Raw genomic sequence first — 23,069 nt, forward strand, 5'->3', positions numbered from 1 at the left:
GTGTGTGTGTGTGTGTGTGTGTGTGTGTGTTAGACCATGTCCCCCAAGGAGAAGGGAAAGTTTGAAGAGATGGCCAAGAATGATAAGGTCCGGTATGACCGGGAGATGAAGACCTACGTGCCACCTAAAGGTGCCAAGAAGGGAAAGAAGAAGAAGGACCCCAACGCCCCCAAAAGGCCCCCGTGAGTCTACACTCGCTGCTCTTTGTCTGCAATTTTTTTTTCAGTTGGATTTCTGGGATTAAATTTGTTGTTCTCCCTTCAGCTCCGCTTTCTTTGTCTTCTGCTCCGACCACCGTCCCAAGATCAAGGAGGATAACCCTGGCATCTCCATTGGTGACATCGCCAAGAAGCTTGGCGAGATGTGGGCCACGCAGAGCGCCAAAGACAAGGCCCCCTACGAGGCCAAAGCCGCCAGACTGAAGGAGAAATATGAGAAGGTACCTCTGTGTTTTCGGGTGGTGTTGGATGGTGCCGCATGTTGTCTAAGATGGCGTTCCTAACTTGTCTCCTCTTCCCCTTTTCCAGGATGTTGCCGCCTACAGAGCCAAGGGCGGCTCTGGGAAGAGTGACGCCGGAAAGAAGAGCGGGCCCGGCAGGCCCGCCGCCAAGAAGGCAGAACCGGCTGACGATGATGACGACGACGATGAAGACGAGGAGGAAGAGGATGAAGATGACGACGATGAGGATGACGACTAAGTGGTTTCTGTGTTTGAGGATGTGAAGTTTGCGATGCGTTGTTCAGCTTATGTTTGTTTTTTGGGTTGGACTCGTCCAACGGTATAGCCTGCTGTCCCTGTCGGTCGGCCTCGGTCGACCTGTACTCCTCTTCTTCTAATTCAGGGATTTAGTTTTTATTGTCACTTAGTCCCCTTTAAGGTTTATTTTTGTTTTACAACTGCTGAAGTCGGGTCTGTTACACCTTAGATCCTGGTTTAAAAAAAACGGGCAGCCAGATTATTTCCTGTGATGATGCGATGAACTGAAACTCCTGTGCAGACGGTGGACAGCAGCCAGTCAGGAAAGATGTTTTGTTTTCTTTGTTTTTCTTTTCTTCTTTTTTTTTTTTTAAGAATGATTGTTTCTGGAAGCACTGCTCATGTTTTCTGTTCCAGCGGTGCCCTTTCTTCACTGTCATTTTACTACCAGGATTTATCTGTAGTTTGGTTAAAAGAAAAATGTTTGCCGTCATTTTTAATGTGGAACTTTGAAAACTTGTAGAACGGATTTTTCTTTTTGTAATAAAATTTTGTATATTGCCTATAAGTGTAGACTGCTCTGTGTTCCTATTTAAGCTCACATGACCATGGAGGGCGGGGCAAACAGTCTGAGCAGCTAGATAAAGACAACGACATCAATAAGAATGAGCCTCATTCTGCTTACAGCAGTTAACTCACCGAAATTGATTGATATACCTTTATTAGTCCCACAAGGGGGAAATGTTAAAAGTCAACCTTGCACAGTGGGTGACAACGATGCTCAGGTGGCTTTAAGGACTTGACCCATATTTAAAAGAAATGCTTCTCATCATGTTAGAATGATCAGTGGTAAATGTATTCCTGAGGACATGGCTCCACACAGGGGCAGGGAACTCCCCCTCTGCATATGAACCGCATCATCTGTGGTCCTTTAAACAGATCCTCCAAAAATCACGAACTGATATGACTTAAAGAGGGACTGAGTGATGACAGACAGACCAATCACAGGGCCTCTAACGTGTTACACGGTCTGAACGGCATCGTTAGCACAGACTGTCTGAAACGGCTGAAAACAAAATATCTGCGATGACAAATGAAAGGTTGGCACAGGAAGGAGACCCCAGCGTCATCCTTGGAGAGATTATATAGTGGGCCTGGCCTGGGAGCGCTTCACCACCACTGAGGAGAACAGTGTCTGAAATGGGCGCTTAGCTTGCTGCTCTGCACAGAAGAATGGATGGTTGGACGAATGACAAGAAAAAAATACTCCAGTTTTATTTTGACCCCAACAGATTGCTTCACCTGCCTGATGTGGAGCTCTCTTTCTGTGTAAATGGAGTTCCTCCTTTCCACCGTTGCCAACTGCTTCCTCCAATAAAGATTTAATTTCTGTTTATTGAGAATATTTTTGTAAAATCCGTGTTTTGCTCCCAGAGGATCATCTGAATGTTGTGGGTCAGTATAAAGCTCCTGTTGTTGTGAAATGTGTAAATAAAAAACTGGTGTAAATATTTAAAAATAAATAAGTAAATGTAAATAAATGAGAGGTTCCCGTCACTGATTTACACCGCGGACACTCTCTGACTGACAGCCCGGACAGCCAATAGCTGATCACAGACAGGCCTCCCAGGGACCAATCAGCGCAGCTGCTGCTGGTACCTCTGGCGTATGACGGTGAGCTGGACGCATTTCAGCACCTGGGAGCTGTCCGCCGTGCACGAGCCTGCCGACAACTGACGGTAAGAGGAAACACACGCACACACACAGACACACACACAGACACACGCACACACACGAACTGGTCGCGTGTTTGAAATGATGAAAAATTAAGCCAGGATCCGTGTCTGCAGCAGTGTCTGTGTGTGTGTGTGTGCGTGTGTGGGTGTGAGGTTCCTGCGACACGCAGGTTTCTCGTGGATCAGTCGCGGTGCAGGAACCTGTTGATGCGTCGACATGTTGTTCAGGATCAGATGAAATGATGGCGGGAGCGCGCAGAGCTCTAACCCCGTGTGCTTCACGTCAGGGTGCGTGACGTGGTCGGGAGTACTGTTGTGAGTCCGTCCAGAGCGCGCGACTTTGTCGTTTATGAGGCCCGTGAAGTCAGCGCAGACCGCCGTGATGTCAGAGCTTCACCGGGGGTCGCTGACTAATCACACGAGTGCGCGTGCCGTGTCACCGTGTCTCCACCGGGTGTACCTGTAGAGACACCCCCCCCTCCATTATTCAGAGCTGAGTCCTGATTGGTCTCCTGGGGTGTGTTTAGTTTTAATGGAGCTCATTCACAGATTATATTTCCGCACATGTCACAGGAGGAGCTCAGGAGAGCCAGCACAGGTGTGATGTTTGTTACTGTGCCAAAATGTTCACTTTAACAATAACCGTGATTAAAAAAAGCCCATCAGCACGGCTCCTTCCTCTTTATGGAGCACACAGAGACAAACAACCACCTGACTAACTAACTAACCCTAAGCACAGTATTCTCTGTTATTGACCGGTCTGACTTACTTTGTTGTGCTATTACAGGTAATAAATATGAAAAGGTTGTCACATCTGGAGCCAGATGTGAGCCTTTGCTGGCCCTGGGTCATGTGTTTATATCCAGTGGAACTGATTAAAGGTCAATGATGTTATTTAATTACAAAATAATGTTGTACTCATAAATATACACTAACAGAGGCTAATAGCAGCTAACAGTGGCTAACAGCGACAAAAACACCAGCGATAACTGAGGAAAGTCGAGGATATCCTCAGTAACACGCCTCAGTATTGCTGTCATCAGGCACAGTAAACAGACTGACACCTGCACTCACTACAGATGGCCGGAGCTGTATGTCCTACAGCGGCCACCGTAGCTAGGATAATGCTTGTTAACTGAGAGGGGTAAAAAAATATAGTTCGATTCAATTCAAGCTCCAATCTGCTGACGTGTAGCGGTGAGATTTCACACACTGGCTCCACCTGAACTTTTCTGTTAGACGGTTTCAAAGGCTGAAACTCGGTCCGTAGCCTGACATGCAGCTCATGATGCACTGTTTCTATCAGAGACTGTTTAGACTGAAAAACAACAGGAAGTGATGCGTAAAAAAGTGTTTTTGGTCCTGTGAGAAACCAGTTTGCACTTGTGATATGTGTAGACATTTATGACCTCTCAGGTACTCGAACCCACCTCAGGTTTGAGATGATGATGCAGATTATTTAGAAGTAAAACTATTTTAAAAGCTTGACATCTTTAAACACATCAAAATAGTGTTTTAAGTGATTAAAAAAATCAATCTTTGTGTCTAAACACGTTCACAGTGTAGTTACTGTGGCTGCACACCGTTAGTGTTTAGCTGATTCACACCATTATCTGTTTAATGGAGGATGATAAATGAAGATGTAAATCAGCCTATTTGCACCTGACAGGACGAGGTTACAGGCCAGCACATCAACAGGTGTTTGAAGCTACCTTTGATAGCGACTCCTTGTCTCCTCTTTCCTTTCTTCCTTTGTAGCTTCTCTGATTTGGGTGAACTGGCCCTTTAAAGATGATCACTGATGATCCTTCAAACACTACTTTTTTTCCCCCCTTTTTTTAGCTAAAGATCAAATCAAACCAAACTACCAGCACAGAACTCACAGTGTTAATGTGTCTGTGAGGTATGTCATGAAGGTGCTTTGGGGTTTCTTAACAGTGGACAAATGACATAATTTACAGCCACAGCATTAAAACCACCTGCCTGCTTTGTTAGTGGGTGGGGCCACAGGTAACCTCGTGATCTTGTACACTGTCACGATGCAGGGATAACTCAGGAGGGAGATAAACAAAAACTGTGCCCAGGTGTCAGCGTGCTCTCCTGAGGGTAAGGACTCTGGACCTCTGCTCCATGGATCAGGTTATGGCAGGGGTCGGCAACCTTTCTGATGGCGAGTGCCATTTAAAATTTCCTCAGAAGTCAGTGTGCCATATCATTGCATTAGCAATAAATTTAATAACGCTCTATATGAACAGTTACACACTATATAGAACAACTTTATAGAATTATATTTGTCGCAGATGTTGGCAGCTATCAGCGAATAGTTATCAGCTATTTGGAAACAAAAAAAAGACACTTTTTATCCATAACAGCAAATGAACTGTACAACAGAAAATACAAATGCTATTTATGGTCTCCTCACAACAATGATAAGAAAAATAAACTGGGCCAATATGGTATGTTTGTTAATACAGAGACACACATGTTAATGTGATCTCTGGTCTCCCACTCAGAGACACAGGTCTCCGAGTGTCCAGCATTCAGACGGCTGAGGACACTCATATGAGAGAAAATCTGCTCACACAGATATGTAGAGCCAAATACTGTCAATAAGGCCTCTGCAATGTTCTGAAGACAGTTAAACTTGTCAGGTAGTGATGTCCAGCAGGTGACAATGCAGCTCCATGAACACGCACAGCTGTGGATTCCAGCTGCTTCGATGTCGCATTAACTGGCATTAACTCAGCCAGTTAATGCGAGACAAATCCAGCTGCTCATTAAAGATTTCTGGTTTGATCAGAAAATAAAACATTGGTCCACCTGAAAGTCCCAAAAATGCATTGTGTCTCGAGTCTATGGATGCATTTTGACTAAAGACCGGCCCCCCAGATATTAAAGCCATAAAGCCTTTGAATGAAAACAAACGCTGTTATGACAGTGATGTACACTGTCTTGTTGGTAAATGTATGATTTCTATTCATTTTATGTCAGATAAAAACTTTGGTTGTAAGCTTCAGATAATTATTTAATAACAGCCAGACATTTTAAATGAGAATAAGAAAGTATTTCTTTGTGCCCCCCTTTCCCTGTTAATGCCCTACCTGCCCCCCTGGCAAAACTTTGCTAGACCCGCCCCTGCACAGTTACCAGCTGTCAGCTACATAGAAAAGGAGCTTGGTGTTATTTGTCTCTCAGAAACAGTTCATAACTTCCCTTCAACTCATTCATGTCACCTAACAGGTAAACCTGTTTCTCCATCACCTGTTCAGCTCTGATGATTCAGTAAGGACATCTCCTGGTTTCATCTGCATGTTTCCCTCTCACCAGATAACCAAACCGACATCATGACCAGCAGCTTTACAGCTGTGGCTCCAGCAAACATCAGCTGATACTAGAAATTAATATTAAATAAATTCTAACAACAGCTGATCAAGCTTAAACGTGCTGCTGTTGTTTAACGCGACATCCGCTGGTTTCCTCTTTCTGGCGCAAAGTGAGCGATAAACAAACAAGAGAGAAAAGCCGATCAGCTGATCATTGATCAGTTTCGTGATTGAAGTAGCAACAGGAGAGAATGAGAGGAGAAGAAGATGCAGCTGTGCAGCAAAGACACAATAACTCCAGCTTTGTGTCTTTTTCCATCCTGGCTGAAGTCCGGGACAAACTGTGTTCCTTCTCAGCTCAACACGAAACGCGTAATAATTTCTCTGAATGCAGGACGATTCCGTTTGTACCGGACGGTTGGCAACTCTACTAACTAACCTTATGAATAAAATAAAGTTCACTATCAATAAAATCATAGCACCCGCCCAGCAGTATATAAACTCCGTCATGCTAGCTAGTACGCAGTACGAGTTATTGTAACTGACTGTAAAAAGTCAGCACAACGAAAATAAACTCCACCTAAACTTGGTTTATATCTGACCCAGATAGACTGCAGGTCATAACTTCTTACCTGAAGTTTAGTTCACCTGACGCTCCGACCGGCGGCTGCCTCGGGTCTCTCCTCCTGCCTCCCCTTCCCTCATCCACCTGCTGGCCTCCACCACTTGTTAATTTTACTGAATCTGTGGAAGCTCCGCGATAGCCACCACCAAAAAAAAAAAAAAATCATTGGGCCACCGAGCAAATGTCCGTTATGCCTGATGTCCAGTCCAGCTATGGTCGTGTGTGCCATCAGTTAACCTTGGCACGCGTGCCTAGGGTTGCCGACCCCTGGGTTATGGGCTCAGATTGGAGGCTGGGTAAACACTGTGGACTCTTTGTCTTACTTATTTAGACTTGCTTATGAGTAACTGATCCTATTATGGCTCTCTACTTGTTTGTTTTAATATCTTCATATAAATTATTGTCTTGATTATTGTTTTATTGTAAATGCTTTCTTATAAATGTTTTCTTGTATTTTACTTTTATAGTGTTTTATGTTTTGTGTTTTCTTTTAATCATGTAAAGCACCTTGAATTGCCTTGTGCTGAAAGTGTGCTATACAAATAAAATTGCCTTGCCTTGATCAAAGAGGCTGCTGCTGTTGGGGAGCGCCTTTGCCACCTGTGAGGGGGTGACTGGTCTGTAACGATGCTTAGGTGGGGGACGTCGAGTCACCAGCAGAACACTGAGACGATCAGCGGTGTTCACCGCAGGAGTGTCTGCAGGGCTCTCGGGAAGTGCTGTGTCACTTCCTCGCAGTAAGAGTTATTAGGCAGCAGCCAATCACAGCAGAGATTAATTCAATCCTCCCTCTAATCATCTCATCCCGGGCCAACCTGTTGATGCATGTAGTTTGCGTGCGTGCTGTGAGTGTTAATCTGCTACAACTATTTATGTGTAAATACACACGGCCACACACTCATTCCAATACGACAGTCCAGTAATAATAATAGGAACGCACACCTAATCCAAAACTGTCACCAGTTTGTAAACAGGTTAAAACTAAAGTGTTTGTGTGTCTGCAGGTGAGGATGGCGAAGGTGAAGCAGGTGGGCCTGTTGGCAGCAGGCTGTCAGCCGTGGAATAAAGACGTGTGTGCGGCCAGCGGAGACCGCTTTGCCTACTGTGCTACGCTGGCTATATACATCTACCAGGTGATCTACCTGTGTGTCTGTGTGTGTGTGTGTGTCTCTGTGTGTGTGTCTCTGTGTGTCTGTGTGTGTGTGTGTGTCTCTGTGTATGTGTGTGTGTGTGTCTGTGTGTGTGTGTCTGTGTGTGTCTGTGTGTGTGTGTGTGTCTCTGTGTATGTGTCTCTGTGTGTCTGTGTGTGTGTGTCTCTGTGTGTGTCTGTGTGTGTCTGTGTGTCTGTGTGTGTGTGTGTGTGTGTGTCTCTGTGTGTGTGTCTCTGTGTGTCTGTGTGTGTGTGTGTGTGTCTCTGTGTGTGTGTCTGTGTGTGTCTGTGTGTCTGTGTGTGTCTGTGTGTGTGTGTCTGTGTGTCTGTGTGTGTGTCTGTGTGTGTCTGTGTGTCTGTGTGTCTGTGTGTGTGTGTGTCTCTGTGTGTGTGTCTCTGTGTGTGTGTGTCTGTGTGTGTGTGTGTGTCTGTGTCTGTGTGTGTGTCTGTGTGTCTGTGTGTGTGTGTGTCTGTGTGCTTGTGGGCGTGTCTGTGTGTGTCTGTGTGTGTGTGTGTGTGTGTGTCTCTGTGTGTGTGTCTCTGTGTGTCTGTGTGTGTGTGTGTGTGTCTCTGTGTGTGTGTCTGTGTGTGTCTGTGTGTCTGTGTGTGTCTGTGTGTGTGTGTCTGTGTCTCTGTGTGTGTGTCTGTGTGTGTCTGTGTGTCTGTGTGTGTCTGTGTGTGTGTGTCTGTGTGTCTGTGTGTGTGTCTGTGTGTGTCTGTGTGTCTGTGTGTCTGTGTGTGTGTGTGTCTCTGTGTGTGTGTCTCTGTGTGTGTGTGTCTGTGTGTGTGTGTGTGTCTGTGTCTGTGTGTGTGTCTGTGTGTCTGTGTGTGTGTGTGTCTGTGTGCTTGTGGGCGTGTGTGTGTGTGTCTGTCTGTGTGTGTGTGTGTGTGTCTGTGTGTCTGTGTGTGCGTCTGTGTGTGTGTGTGTGTCTGTGTGTGCGTGTGTCTGTGTGCTTGTGGGCGTGTGTGTGTGTGTCTGTCTGTGTGTGTGTGTGTACATGTTTAGACATCTTGTGAGGACAGAAAATGGGCTTGCTACCATACTTGTGGGGACCAAAGGTCACTTATGGGGACAAACTGTCCGTCCTCATGCGTTTGAAGACATTTTTGAGACTCAAAATGTGGTTTTAGTGTCATTTTCCAGTTGGGGCTAAGGAAAGCATGTGGTCAATTAGATGTGCCCACCAAGACATGAAAAGAAGTGTGTACATGTTTGTGTGTACATGTGTGTGTGAGAGAGAGTGTAGATGCTGTAACACAAAGTTGATGTTTTCTGGGCAAAGCACTGTCGATCGCCATATTTAAAGCTGTGACTCCGCCCATTAAAATCATAGAACCCCAGCTGGTTTCTCTGCAGCTTGTGAGTCGTTGAAGGTCGTGACCCTGTGCAGCGCGGCTGTTTGCGGCTCTGTCTCTGGACCTGCTCCAGTGTGGCAGCATGTCAGTCGTTCAGTTTTATCTTATGCATTTTTGATTTGTTTTTATTCTGCTGAGACATTTATGTGCTGCTGTGGTCCACAGTCTCCTGCATTTTTATTCCATGAACTTGTTTTTTTACTTAACCTCCACAGCCAGTCCTGTCAGCCAATCGTATCGCGATGCTCGACATATTATTTTCTGAGTCTCACAGTCGGCGTGGCGAGGAGAAATCAGCAGGTTGTCTTGTGAGTGAGTCTGTGCGTCACCGCGTTACATCCTCGTGCAGCAAACAGGACGTAGGCTGTATCAGAGGGCACCATGATCGCAGTGCTGAGACTTCATTCAAACTTTATTCTCCAGGTGAGCAATACTGATTTTTACTAACGCGGTCCGAATACTCGGGCGTAGCGTGCGGGTAATGTGGCGACAGCTTGCGTGACTGTCATCACAGGAATCATCCAGAGGCTCTCCGGAGACAGCTGCTCGGGAAAAGAGACCGCTCTCTTTTCCTGTTGTTTTCCTTTATGATTTTAGCTGTGAGTTTGTGGATCGCTGGGAAAACCCGAGGTGGAGCTTGTCTTTCTTTGTGAATGTGACAGGGATGAACTGGGAATCAGGGAATTTTGAAACAGGAATTTTGTTCCTTCTGCAAATTGAACTGAGATTTGAAGGTTTTTTTTTTTCTTATTCTGGATTCATGCATGCGAGATGTTGTTGACCTTTGAACTGCTCTTGTGGTGAAAATTTTTTGGATTGTCCGGATCACGTCTGTCTCCGGAGCTCTGATGAATGCACGAGTCCTTTGAGGGGTTTGATTGTAAACATCGTGCCAGCGGGCTCTGAGCTCTGACTCTGGGGGATGAATAACTTGTTCCTGGCATTGCTTCAGCCTTGTAGAGTACCAGCTCCCCCAGGGAAACCTTCAGTTGCAGCTCATATCACCAGGGATTGTTTGCTGTCTGCACAGTGTTGCAGTCGGTGAGGCACTGATGCAGATGGACAGAACAGGACCTCCAGGAGGAGATCTAAAAACAGCAGCAGTGCTGGAGGTAGTCAGGAGGTGCACAGGGAGGCGACCTGGAGGAAAGATGGTCCAGATTTAAATCAGGTTCTTGATTTCTTGGGCAGAGTTGTGGAAGTTGACACAGATTTCTCAGAGCCGTTTCATTCGTTCTCTTTTCCTCGTTGCAGTTGGATCAGCAGTACAATGAGTTTAAATTGAGGTCCATCATGTCAGAACACAAGAAGACCATAACAGCGATCAGCTGGTGCCCCGACAACCCTGACCTGTTTGCTTCAGCCTCAGCCGATAACCTCCTCATCGTGTGGAACGTAGCAGAGAAAAAGGCAGTGGCGCGACTCGACAACACTAAAGGTAGCTGGATCATCCACGCCGGGTTGTTTCCACACAGAATCTGTAAAGCCTCACAGCCTCTTCCTGTTTCTCAGGCGTCCCCGTGTCAGTCAGTTGGTGCTGGAACTCGGCCGACGGAGTGGCGTTCGTCTCCCAGCGCGGGCCGCTGTACATCTGGGTCTACCGAAGTCCCGATCCTGGGGTCACGGTGCATAAAGAAGCCCACTCCTTCCTGTCTGACATCTGTCTCTTCAGATGGCACCCCACCAAGAAGGGGAAACTGGTGTTTGGACACACAGACGGGAGCCTGTCGGTGTTTCAGCCAGGTACCGACCAATACGGGCTTGGAGTGTGTGGACGTCTGGAGGTCTGTGACCTTACAACAAGTGTCATTCCCCTGAAAAGAGAAGGAATGTCAGTGGATTTTATTTGAAATCACAATAAATTATATTTACACAAAAATACTTACAGGTAAGCTACAGGTAAAAAGTTTCACAGGAAACCACAAAGTACATTTAAGTACATAATTTTAAGTAGAGTGTAATTTCATGGTAATTTTGCAAATAAATAAATGGGGTGACCGTGGCTCAGGGGGTTGGGAAGCGTATCTGCAACCGGAAGGTCGCCAGTTTGATCCCTGGGCTCTCTGTCCTGGTCGTTGTGTCCTTGGGCAAGACACTTTACCCTACCGCCTACTGGTGTTGGCCGATGGCGCGATATGGCAGCCTCGCCTCTGTCAGTCTGCCCCAGGGCAGCTGTGGCTACAACCATAGCTGCCTCCACCAGTGTGTGAATGAATAGTGGCATTGTAAAGTGCTTTGGGTGCCTTGAAAAGCGCTATATAAAATCCAATCCATTATTATTATTTATTTTTCCATCTTTCAGCGTAAACACGCTGCACGCCGGCTGTATCATAACCCTATATTTATTATTCTTTATGCCGATGAGCATCTATTATTCAGCTGCTCTTTGATTTTAAAGGCGTTTCTGAGCTCTTTCACACTCACTGTTCAAACACAACTTTCAAAAGGAGTGACTGGAAGAAACCTGGAAGTGCAGGAACTTCAACTGAAGGGCGGAGACATATTTTATGGTTTTATTTAGAATATAGTTATGTCTTCGTTTCCTGTAAAAAGCTGACTTGTTAGCTTCTTATATTAGTGTTTTTACTTTTGAGCATTTGTGTGTAATTACAATTACTCTGATACTTCAAATTAAATACAATTAAATTCCACTTAATTACAGGAGATTACTGTGTGAAGTGTTGCTATGTTAAGAAAGTATTTTGGTTTTATATTTGTAAGTTTTCAGTGTTTTGTATCCAGATTAGAGACGTGATGCAGAGCACACGCAGCTTTCATGTCGCAGAGATCTGCACAAACATTCGTATTAAAGGCCGTTCTTACAGGAAGTCAGGTGGGTGGTCACACAGCGCCCTGAAACCAGCTTATCCAATCAGAGGAAAAAGTGGGAGGGGCTAAATCAGTTTGTGTCAGACAGAGGGCCAAGTGAGGAACCTGCACCAAATTTAGATAAAGAAGGATTATTTTGAACTGTGAATCATGCAAATTCAGTGTGTCCAAAGAAAAGACTTTTACCCCCCTGTTCTCTTCTTGAGGGAGTAAAAGCCAAAAGCACGTGCTGCGTCCGGAGTCTTTAGAGGGGACAGATGAGGAGGACCCTGTCAGTGCCTTGGAGTGGGACCCTTTGTCAACCGACTATTTACTAGGTCAGATCTGAGAGCGGTAAAGTAGCTTTTATTCTGGTCTGTGGCCCATTTGCCCACAGAAGCGATGAACTGGTTCCATCTCTTTCAGTGTCTAACCTCCATAACGGCATCCGACTGGTGGACAGCGAGGCCTTGGCCTGCATCACGTCATTCTGCTTCCCCTCAGCTGCCGCGTCCGTGCAGTGTCTGGCCTGGGTCCCGTCTGCGCCCGGCATGTTCATCACCGGAGGTAAAGCCCGCGTGTTCACGTGGGATGTGTGTTCCCTTCTGTTTGCGCGGGTGGACGTGTGCTTCGGGCAGCCGGTGTGTGGGACATGCCGCTCTCCTGCTGCCATCTTTTATGCATAGATTCTTATTTGCATGATAATGAGAACATTTGACTTGTGAAGTCCACAATAACACATTCAGTTTGGTTCACTGAATATATTTACAGTGTGAAAGAGCCTCCGAGGCGTGTTCAGTGATTTGTTTCTGTCCCTCAGACTCGCAGGTCGGCGTGCTGAGAGTGTGGAACGTGTCTCGCTCGACTCCGCTGGACAGCTTTAAGCTGAAAAAGACGGGATTTCATGCTTTGCATGTCTTCAACTCCCCACTGGCCAAGAAAGGTACCGTCTTTAGTAAATGAGCTGTAACGGCAGGAGAGATGAGAAACACTGAAACAGCTTCAGTTTCAGTCAAGACGGAGCAGTCGGTCACAGCAAAACTGATTTATTCAAGTGATTAATCCACCATCCATCCACCCAACATCCATCCATCCATCCACCCAACATCCATCCATCCATCCACCCAACATCCATCCATCCATCCACCCAACATCCATCCATCCATCCATCCGAGGTGGAAGCAAAGATTAAATATGCACTATACAACTATTTTTCATTCATTTCTCACTAATTTCTAAACAGATTGATAGCTGTGCAGTATTAGACATCTTTTAGACATTTAAAGAGCAGAAAGTTACTCAGCAGTTGAACAAAGATGTGAGGATCTTTTTAAAGGCCAGGTGAAGGCCTGCTTTCCTCTCAGCCGCCCGTCACACTCCTGAGCTCTGCCAACATCCTGAACAGCAGAGGGAGCCTCAGGCCTGGCAGTGGATGTGGGTGAACGTTCACATTTTTACATTTTTTAACTCTGCAGAAACCGAACTGCCTGTGTTGGATTGTTTCCATTTTCCAATGATGAAAAGTAGATTTTCTGTGTATCTGCTGTCTAAAACGTTAAATTCAGCATCACGAAAGTGTTAATGAAGGCCAGAAGTGCTGAGCTCACAGTGACTGTTCTCCACTACATTCCGAAGGATCTGATGTTAAAAATGTTATTTATAAGATAGCAGGATTTTGTTTTTGCACTGCACGTACAGGATTACAGCTGCAGCTCATCTGTTTCAGCCTGCATCAGGTTCTGTTGTTAAAATCCTGGATCCAGCTAATGCTTTCCACAGGTGAGTTTTTGTCACAGCCCTCTTCTCTCTGCAGCTCAGAGCTCCTGCTCCCCCAGTAAGAGTCAGTACACCAGTTCCACCAGTGAGGCGGTCCCTCCCCCGACCCTGTCGCAGAACCGCTCCTTCTCTCTGCCTCCGGGCCACGCCGTCTGCTGCTTCATGGACGGAGGCGTGGGGCTCTATGACATGGGAGCCAAGAAGTGGGACTTCCTGCGAGACTTGGTATTCTGTGGCATCCTCACATGTGAGTGACAAAACAGGAGCTTCAGCTCACTGTGTCGCTTCTTCTTCAGGGCCACGTAGAAACCATCTTCGACTGCAAGTTTAAGCCTGATGATCCCAACCTGCTCGCCACGGCCAGTTTCGATGGAACCATCAAGATCTGGGACACAAACACTCTAACAGCTGTTTACACCTCCCCCGGAAACGAAGGAGTGGTCTACTCACTGTCCTGGGCTCCGGGTAGGCTAGCTCCACACACGCACACACACACACACATGCACGTACACACACACACACACACGCACACACACAAACACGCACATGCATGTACACACACACACACACACATGTACGTACACACACACACACACACACACACACACACACACACACATGCACACACACACACACACATGCACACACACACACACACATGCACGTACACACACACACACACACATGCACACACACACACACACATGCACACACACACACACACATGCACACACACACACACACACACACACACGCACACACACACACACATGCACACACACACACACACATGCACGTACACACACACACACACACACACACACACACACATGCACGTACACACACACACACACACACACACACACACACACACGCACGCACACACACACACACACATGCACACACACACACACACACATGCACGTACACACACACACACACACACACACACACACACACACACACGTAACTGTGTGAAACCTCCGGAGCGACTCGGTGAGGCTGTTCTCAGCTTTATCAGCTTGTTGTAGATATAATTCAAGATTCAAGAACTTTATTGTCAGTACAACAGTACACACAGTATGCAGCGCACCGAAATGCTGTTTCACTCCGCGCTTCCCATATATCTCCAAAAGATATAAAACTAGGAATTACAAATGAATAACATGCTGTTTTTGTGTTACATCACAGTCGATACATGATCAGCGCTGGGCTACACAACACTTCATGAATGCAGATGTTTTTAAAAAAAAATTATTTAGAAAACCGTACAGGTGCAGCCTGTCATGTAGTTCTTGTAGATATACTTTGAACAGTGTGTAATGGCGTCTTCTGATAATCTGATGTGTTCTCATAAACTCATAATTCATGTATTAAAAATAAGGAGTGGGTTTGCAGTTTGTGGAAGCCGCCACGTTCCCCCAACATTTAAGGATAAGGACATGTTCCTCGTATACGGCTGCAGACCGGCTGTAGCACGGAAAGGCGGTCTCTCGTGCCGTGGAGGGACATTTAAATCTACGTCTGCTCACCTCTGGCCTCATCTCCTGAACTGAAGTCACCTGAAAACGTGAAGAAGGAAGAAGAAACACAGAGAAACAGCTCATCGCCTCTTTATACCAACAGAGGAGTCACCCCCTGCTGGACATGAGGAAGAATGCAGGTCAGATTGGCCCAAACAGAAGGAACCCTGTGGCTGTAAAAGTGACGAAGCTTTTACCTGGACATGCTTGATGTGCTGCTGCTGATGAACAGGAGACAAACCAGGAGTGACGTGTGACGTTTCCACAACCACTCATTTAAAATCACCTCACACCAGCAAAGTAAATGATAATAAAGTAAAAACAGACAATGTGCACGGTGTCAGTTTATCAGCAGGAGTGTCATTCTCCCACACTCTGCAGTCAGATGCTTTCATGCAAGAAGAAACAGGACAGGATGGATCGTAAGTTTTACTGCATGTTTCATCCTGACAGTACGCTGCAGGAACTCCATATTTACGACACATGAAGCACAGACGTAGTCAGACAGCATGTCAACAATCACCTCCACAGCGACACGTCAGAGCTTAAATAAACATCATGCAAGCCAACATAACACAACACGACAAATAACTCTAAACAGATAAGAATGAACCCACAGAGAGCAGGTCTGCAGGTGAACTCACTGTGACGTCCAGCAGCACAGCGAGCGTCTTCATGTTTCTGTGAGAACAGGAAGCTGAACCACAAACACTTCCCACCTGGACAATGACCCCGTTGGATGACCCTGTACCTCAGGATCAGGCTTTTTATTTGCACAACCACAGAAAACCCACAAATAAAGTTTAGCATTAACTGTGAAACCACAGGAACTCGCCCTGACGTCATAATCAAAGTTTCTGTTTGCTTCGTCCTCAGTCTGCAGCCGCTGCTGTGCTTCCTGTGTGCGCTCTAATTCATTCACGTTTTCTTGGCTGTTGGACTAAAACTCGCCGGCTCACAGAGAACACACACGATGAAGTGGTTAAATAACACAGCTTTAAATTATTCTCCACTGTGGAAATGCAGATTTCACTTTAACCAAATTATTATGTTTTTCTTTATTCCCACGATGCAACAAAGGCTTACAGTTACAGATCACACGGTTCAAATAAGAGATGCCGCTGACATGCATGAAAAATATATTCTATATATTAGCGTGTAAAATGATTGGATAAATCCAAAGTAGATAATCGTATTCACACGTCCATCTTTCCAAAGGTTATTTTTAGGACTGCACCGCCTGATAATCACGCAGGAACCTCTGCAGCTGAAAAGTGAAGCGAGCTGCAGTTCCTGTAAATAAACGATGGGCATGGCCACTGTGACATCACTCACTGTTTTCTGGGCTTCTTGTCCTGAAGTCTCATCATTAGCGACCTGAGCTAACCGTGTGTAACGACACTTTATGGTAACATGTGACAGAAATATTTCAAAGTGAAGATAAATCAGTTTGATGATAAAAATGGAGCGGAGACAGTAAATGCAGTCAGCTGATCTTTATTGTTCTACAGTACACAACACACGGCAGCAGACCGTCGACCAATCGGACGACGTCCCGCATGGCAGCGGTTTATCTGTTGCACAGATTAGAACTGCAACAGCTGACAGTCATCACGGGCGGACGATTCAGGATCCTGCAGGCCAGCGACTTCAAGCAGCCCTTTGTGTGCGTTACCACTGTGAAAATCGAAGGACAGAAGTGACCATCACACATCATCCCAACCGCTCACAGTGCCCGTGAGTCGGTCCAGGAAAGCATTTGTTCTCTTTCCTTTGGACAAATGTCACAGTGAAGGAAGGCGAGACTTACCCGGCCCAGAAGTGATGACCAGAGTAGAGCAGACATCGTTAGAGCTGGAGCACGTCTCCACAGGGCTTGAACAGAACTTCTGGCCTCCACAGTGACACTCCAAGGCTTCACCTGCAAAACACGTCAAAGAATCACCTTCAGCCGTCACCAGCAGCCCAACGGTTCACTCGCACCGCGACAGAGCGTCTTACAAACAACAAATAAATGTAAACAGACGAACAGAGAGCAGGTCTGCAGGTTAACTCACTCTGACTGACGGCCAGCAGCAGCAGCACAGCGAGCATCACAGTCTTCATGTTTCTGTGAGAACAGGAAGCTCAACCACAAACACTTCCCACCTGGACAATGATCCCGTCTCTCTGTCGGGCTTTTTATTTCTGCTTTTTGCCTAATTTGGGAAAACCCACAAATCCAGTTTAGCATTAACTGTGAAACCACGGGAGCAGGTTGGTGTCGACCGACATCAGCTGATATTTACACTTTCTAAAAGTCCTTCTTGTTTCCTGAGTTTTCTCTGTGTAATCAAAACACTTATTTATGAATAAGATGATAAAGTGTGTGGTTAAACTCGGGCTCTTGTGTCTGAGCAAAGCCACCGTTTCAATGTTGAGAGACTCGTGAGTCAGAGGGAAAAAACAGCTGATTCTGATGTCATAATCAAAGTTTCTGTTTGCTGTGAACGTCCTCAGACCGACTTTGATGCTTCCTGTACGTCTGACGATGCTTCGCTGCTGCGGTGCTTCCTGTGCGCTCTAATTCATCAGCAGGGACAGTTTCTTTAATCCGAGGCTCACAGAGTTAGATGGTCTGGTACTCACACAGCGACCAATCACACACGTTCATGGAAACACCTTTTCTACCTTTTTCTTTTAAAAGTTCACACACAGAACTTTTAGATTGCCCACAGGGTTTATGCTGTTTTGGAAAACAATCATCTTTGCCTGTTTGTCTTCTTCTTTCATCAATAAGAGGACCTGGTTGTTTTTTTCTCCTTTATAATAGAAACCATCATTTAAAAACTCAGGTGGTCTGAGACACCTGCCGCTCTCTGTGTCGCTAAAGCAACAGCAGCAACGTTTAACACTTTCACTGCCTCGTGTAGAGGAACTGATGAGGTGTTTGTTTCTCTGTGAAGGAGATCTGAACTGCATCGCGGGGGCGACGTCCCGTAACGGAGCGTTCATCTGGGACGTCAGGAAAGGAAAAATCATCACTCGCTTTAACGAGGTGAGTAGGGCACGCCCCCGTGTGTCTGAACCCAATCACACGATGCACAGCGTGATGCGTCTGTCTGTCTTCCTCCAGCACGGTAAGAACGGGATTTTCTGTATTTCCTGGAGCCACAAGGATTCAAAGCGGATTGCTACCTGCAGCGGAGACGGATTCTGGTGAGTGCTTCCTCTTCTCTCCCGACGACGGCGTCATGTTTGTCCCTTGCAGTGATTCACGTGTTTATTGTTGTTGTGGTGACAGCATCATCAGGACCATCGACGGTAAAATCCTTCACAAGTACAAACACCCCGCTGCTGTGTTCGGCTGCGACTGGAGCCAGAACAACAAGTAAGACCTGCATCCACATCGTTTGGCTTCACTCGAAACGTTTAAGCAACATGAAAAGATCTCACAGCACAGAGAAGGAAAAACAGGGAACACAGACAGAACGAGGAGGGTGAGTGTCACAGCGTGGGCGTGACACACGAGTGCTTTAAAGGACCCAACGGCTCGTTTATATGAACGTCTACGGCAGGTTCAGAGCTGGAAGTCAGTGTGACCCATGCTGAACAGGGCCGAGTGCTGTTTTTACACTTTAAACCGCCTGCTCACCAGCTCTGTGAGTCCTGTGAAGGGTTTCCGATGACTTTATGGTCCCAGTCGATAGTTTCAAGTCTGATGAAGAAGACGTGATGTTCTTCTAAGTTCCTGTGTGGAGTCAAAAATCAGCGCGTGGTTCAGAGCGGGCTAAAGTGTACAGTAGAGCTAAATATGGGCTAATATCTACACACTCGTGATACACTGATCCCATCATCCAGCAGCGTGTAGACCCTCCTGTAGCAGGACAAACCTGCAGTGATGTTTCCTGTGTGACTTCATCAGTCTGTCTCACCCCTGTGGAGGAGTCTTCTTCACAGCGTTGCTCATGCACAACTCTCTGAAGGTCCAGCTCTGGACTCTGATTCAGACCTGGACTTTGTCCCATCGATGACCCGGTCTGGTCCGAGCTTTAGCCGTGGGCCTCACGCTGTCTCTGTGTTACTTCGGTGTAGAGAGGAGCTCGTGGTCCACTCAGACCATCCTCCTTCGTGCTGACGGCTGCTGTGAGCTGTTGGTTTCTTCCAAACGTGCTTCACAGACAAACATCTGCACGTTGTTCTCGTCTGTTCCTGAAGTCTGTGCTTCGTATAGCTGCATCCATACAAAGCCAGCACTGCAGTTCCTCTGATGTCCAGCAGTGTTTGTATGAGCGAGAATCGAGACCAAACCGATGAGGTCAGTGTTTGACCCGTCAGTATTTCCTATTTAAACCAGCACCACAGCGGGTTTCTGTGTTGAACCTGTTTCCATGGAAGATTGTGCAGCAGCTCTGGGGGGTTCAAAGGTCAGTGTGCACCAACATCAGCTGATGGAGGACATGTGGGTGGTGCTGAGCAGCTGGTTGAAATAAAGTGTAGTGATCCTTTAAAGCTGTGAGAACGTCACCGTGTGCTTCTCTGTCTGCAGGGACATGATAGCGACGGGCTGCGAGGACAAGAACGTGCGCGTGTACTACCTGGCCACGAGCTCGGACCAGCCTCTGAAGGTGTTCACGGGGCACCTGGCCAAGGTGTTCCACGTTCGCTGGTCCCCCCTGAGAGAGGGGATCCTGTGCTCTGGATCGGATGATGGGTGGGTGCAGACACACTGAGAGGAGGCAGAGCACGCTGTCCCAAATTAGCCTTGGTTCAAAGAGTGTGCGTGTGTGTGTGCGTGTGTGCAGGACTGTTCGTATCTGGGACTACACGCAGGACGCGTGCATCAATGTGCTGAGCGGGCACACGGCTCCGGTCAGAGGCCTGATGTGGAACACAGAGGTGCCTTACTTGCTCATCTCAGGTAACGTCTCTAAAAGCTTCCCCTCACCTGCCGTGTGACTCGTGTGGAGTGGGTGGTCTCTGGAGAACGACGTCCTTGTTTGTGCTGTTTCGCAGGTTCCTGGGATTACACCATCAGAGTGTGGGACACCAGAGACGGCACGTGTTTAGACACAGTCTACGACCACGGAGCCGACGTGTACGGTGAGTCAGGCTCCACTTCCTGTTTACGGCGTGCTTCAGTAAACATGTAAATAAGACATGCGTGTTCGTCTGACAGCGGCTCACTCTGTGCGTGTGCAGGTCTCACGTGTCATCAGAGCCGTCCCTTCACCATGGCGAGCTGCAGCAGGGACAGCACGGTGAGGCTGTGGTCCCTCACGCCGCTCATCTCCCCTCTGCTGCTGAACATCCTCACCGACCAGCCCTGGGAGAAGATCATCGGAAACACAGGTGAGAACTCACCTGAACTTTAATCTGCTCGTTCCTGCTTTAGTGCTGCTGACGCCAGTGTCATCGCCACGGAGGATTTGTTGAAGCGGGCAGCTCACTGCTTCTTATCGCTCCCTGATTTATGTTTTATTGTCACTATTTTAACTTTATGACCATTTTTGATTCGTATCAATATTATTAAGTGTCTCTAACAGACTGTGTGTGTGTGTGTGTGTGTGTGTGTGTGTGTGTGTGTGTGTGCAGACACAGCTATGGTTCCCGGCTCACCGCCGCTGCTTTGTGGAAAAGTGTCCAGAGACATCAAGCAGGAGCTGGACAAGCTGAGCTTCGACATCAGAGCCAAGAAGCTTCGCTGGTTCTCCGAATGCTTTTCGGTAACGACCTCAGCCAGTGTTACGTGCTGTTTAAGCCCGGCAGCTCCGCGCTGAGGTGCAGGGCTGTGAAGCAACAGCAAAGGGTGGTGCTCTCCATCAGAGATGTTTTGATGATTCAGGACAGAGTCAGAGGCTGAGGAGAGCTTCCCACATAGCAAAATTGGTATGGCCTGGATCTGGCCACACAATGTGCTTACACACGGCCCACGTACGGCAAAGAATGACGGCCCTGTAGTAGCCCAGCAGTAGACACACTGCTGGCCCTGTGCTGTGGTCCCAGATGTCAGCCTAATGTGTACCTTAGTCAAGCCATGTAATAACAACATGCGCCAAAACACAATAGTGTAACATGACGAAACTCCGTTCAGACAGTGATTCTTAAATAGCCCTTTTTTCTACTCTCCCAAAAGCACTCTATACAACATTCCCCCAATCACACACTTTCTCCAAACTGAGTGCTTAACTACATTCATACACATTCTCACTCTTGACATGTAGACTGCAGGAGCCAGGGATCGAACCACTAACCCTCTGATCAGTAGGTGACCTGCTCTACTTCCTGAGCTACAGCCACCCGGTGGTAAACGTGAGTAAACCATCACTAGGTTTTGGATAAAGTGCACACTCACTAACCTGTCACACCTGCTTTTGAAACATTGGCTATCGTAGCAGTATAATATTGCAACATGACATTTGGGTCTTCTAACTAAAATAGGAACATAAACAGTCCCATCATTGCCAGACCTGGCCCACATCTGGCTGACATACACTCTGCCATGACACCAGTCAGTCAGAAGTGCCAGCTTGATGCCGGATCCGGGCCAGACCTGTTTTCTATGAGCCTGGGCCACATACACCAAGCCATCGGGCCAGATGTGACATGCCATCACATAAACAGTGCCATCTATGCCAGGCCTGGCCCACATCTGGATGACATACCACTTACCATGCCAGGAGTCAGCCAGCAGTGCCGGCTTGACACCAGATCCGGGCCAGACCTGTCTGCTATGTGGGTTCCTGCTGCTCATCATGTCCATACTGGAGCTCACAGTAATGAGTCCTGAGCACCAGAGGTGCAGCTGGACAGGCTGTACTGTTAATTATAATACTAATTATATATACCAGTCTATTGCAGGGCTGTCACTGAGCAGCGTTTCTAATTATTCAGTTCAGTTTTATTTATACGGCGCCAAATCAGGACAGAAGCCAGAGATTAATAATAACTAATGATTTATAAATAACGTTGACTTTGAATTACTGAGAGGTGACCTGGAAGTATCAGACCAGCCTTTATGAAAGCAAAGGAGATGGTTACATCCCATAATTCATAGCAGCACAAACTCAGAAAGACCGCACGGTCCTTTTTCCAACCCTTAGAACGATGTCATAGCTTAGTAAAAATCCTCTCGCTGCTGTAATAGAGCTAAAAGCTAAGGTTCGCCGGGGGCGGAGCTTCTTCATTTCAACATTTATCCTCATTAAACTGAGATATGAGGGGAGAGTCTTCTTTATTCTGTCGGCGCAGACGTTTTTATAAAGTCTCACTTTGTGTTTGGTGCTTTTCTCCTCCTGCTCAGGTTTTCACTGCGAGCGCAGCCTCGTTTGTCTGTTTGACCTTCTGCTCCTCCTCCTCTTCCTCCTCCTCCTCCTCCTCCCTCTCCACAGCCTGAATGTGATGTTTGCAGATCAAACAGAGATCAGGACAGAGTGAAATCTGCTTTCATATTTACAGAGAAGAGTTTTTAAAACTACTTCCTGGTTTATTTGGAGTCTTTGCTGTGAGATCTCCTCCTGCTCGTCCTGTAAACACGGCAGCAGTAAAGCCAGAGAACAGAGAGGCTGGATTACTGGTCTGATTAAACGTGTTTGAACACATCAGCGTGCTGGTTTTACACGTGTGTGTGTGTGTGTGTGTGTGTGTGTGTGTGCCAGCCTCCAGGTGGCAGCAGTAACCTGTGGGACCTGGTGTCAGTGATTAACGGCCAGGACGACTCGCTGCTCCCAGCCAGCTACAGCAAAGGAGTGATGCACATGAAGCACCTGCTCAAGTTTAAAACCGTGAGTCCTGATTGGTCCTTTCACCGTCGCAGCTTACGGTTACCGTAGCGTGCACAGTCACTGCCACACCTACTCATGCAAATGCTCGACTTTCACAAAGAAGCAGAAAGCAGCCAGACCGGAACCTCACGGAACGCCTGTCAGCCCACAAACCAGCTGATGAAGACAATAATATTAATGATGACAATGACGAGTTGTGATCCAGCAGGAGACGGTTGCCTCATGCTCCTGCAGCTGCAGGCGTGCAGCACGTACAACACGTCCCAATCTGTGGAACAATCTGCCCCAGCACATCAGAGATGCCCCTCCACT

General features: G+C 47.0%; 3 protein-coding genes across 6 annotated transcripts in view; 2 read left to right on the forward strand and 1 right to left on the reverse strand.

Moving 5' to 3' along the window:
- The window catches only part of LOC100707400 (high mobility group protein B2), a 642,043-nt gene extending 640,778 nt beyond the window's left edge, over positions 1-1,265 (forward strand). For both annotated transcript variants that reach the window (XM_019360562.1, XM_005461252.4), the window contains 3 exons: positions 34-182; positions 265-439; positions 528-1,265. In XM_019360562.1, coding sequence (XP_019216107.1) covers positions 34-182; positions 265-439; positions 528-698 — 495 coding nt within the window. In that variant the 3' untranslated portion in view covers positions 699-1,265. The remainder of the gene's footprint in view (positions 1-33; positions 183-264; positions 440-527) is intronic.
- Positions 1,266-2,306: 1,041 nt separating this feature from the next.
- Positions 2,307-23,069, forward strand: part of wdr17 (WD repeat domain 17) — a 30,894-nt gene continuing 10,131 nt past the window's right edge. For both annotated transcript variants that reach the window (XM_019360516.2, XM_025908408.1), the window contains exons 1-18: positions 2,307-2,436; positions 7,386-7,514; positions 10,142-10,325; positions 10,400-10,630; positions 11,923-12,033; positions 12,122-12,262; positions 12,516-12,638; positions 13,509-13,696; positions 13,768-13,936; positions 17,940-18,031; positions 18,110-18,192; positions 18,278-18,364; positions 19,523-19,687; positions 19,779-19,894; positions 19,990-20,076; positions 20,176-20,325; positions 20,569-20,699; positions 22,632-22,757. In XM_019360516.2, the coding sequence (XP_019216061.1) occupies positions 7,392-7,514; positions 10,142-10,325; positions 10,400-10,630; positions 11,923-12,033; positions 12,122-12,262; positions 12,516-12,638; positions 13,509-13,696; positions 13,768-13,936; positions 17,940-18,031; positions 18,110-18,192; positions 18,278-18,364; positions 19,523-19,687; positions 19,779-19,894; positions 19,990-20,076; positions 20,176-20,325; positions 20,569-20,699; positions 22,632-22,757 (2,307 nt within the window). In that variant the 5' untranslated portion in view covers positions 2,307-2,436; positions 7,386-7,391. The remainder of the gene's footprint in view (positions 2,437-7,385; positions 7,515-10,141; positions 10,326-10,399; positions 10,631-11,922; positions 12,034-12,121; positions 12,263-12,515; positions 12,639-13,508; positions 13,697-13,767; positions 13,937-17,939; positions 18,032-18,109; positions 18,193-18,277; positions 18,365-19,522; positions 19,688-19,778; positions 19,895-19,989; positions 20,077-20,175; positions 20,326-20,568; positions 20,700-22,631; positions 22,758-23,069) is intronic.
- Positions 14,509-17,204, reverse strand: LOC109202668 (secreted Ly-6/uPAR domain-containing protein 2). 2 transcript variants are annotated; one of them, XR_003220654.1, is made up of 4 exons: positions 17,052-17,204; positions 16,805-16,915; positions 15,192-16,671; positions 14,509-15,033 (listed from the first exon to the last, which is right to left on the reverse strand). XR_003220654.1 is itself a non-coding variant. In XM_019360569.2 (3 exons), exons 1-3 carry the CDS (start codon positions 17,098-17,100, stop codon positions 16,565-16,567), a joined length of 267 nt encoding a protein of 88 aa, XP_019216114.1. In that variant the 5' UTR covers positions 17,101-17,204; the 3' UTR covers positions 16,476-16,564. The 2 variants fall into 2 exon arrangements, 1 of the variants encoding a protein (XP_019216114.1); XM_019360569.2 differs by lacking the exon at positions 14,509-15,033 and having other exon boundaries at positions 16,476-16,671.

This window comes from Oreochromis niloticus, linkage group LG6 (genome assembly GCF_001858045.2).
Source record: "Oreochromis niloticus isolate F11D_XX linkage group LG6, O_niloticus_UMD_NMBU, whole genome shotgun sequence".
NCBI lineage: Eukaryota > Metazoa > Chordata > Actinopteri > Cichliformes > Cichlidae > Oreochromis > Oreochromis niloticus.

Bases quoted from the DNA above. Each gene is read 5' to 3' on its own strand.
- LOC109202668 (XM_019360569.2), bottom strand. From the start codon at position 17,100: ATGAAGACTGTGATGCTCGCTGTGCTGCTGCTGCTGGCCGTCAGTCAG. The intron at 16,916-17,051 runs GTGAGTTAACCT...CGTGTTTTGCAG, and splicing joins GCTGCTGGCCGTCAGTCAGA to GTGAAGCCTTGGAGTGTCAC. The intron at 16,672-16,804 runs GTAAGTCTCGCC...CGATTTTCACAG, and splicing joins GGTCATCACTTCTGGGCCGG to TGGTAACGCACACAAAGGGC.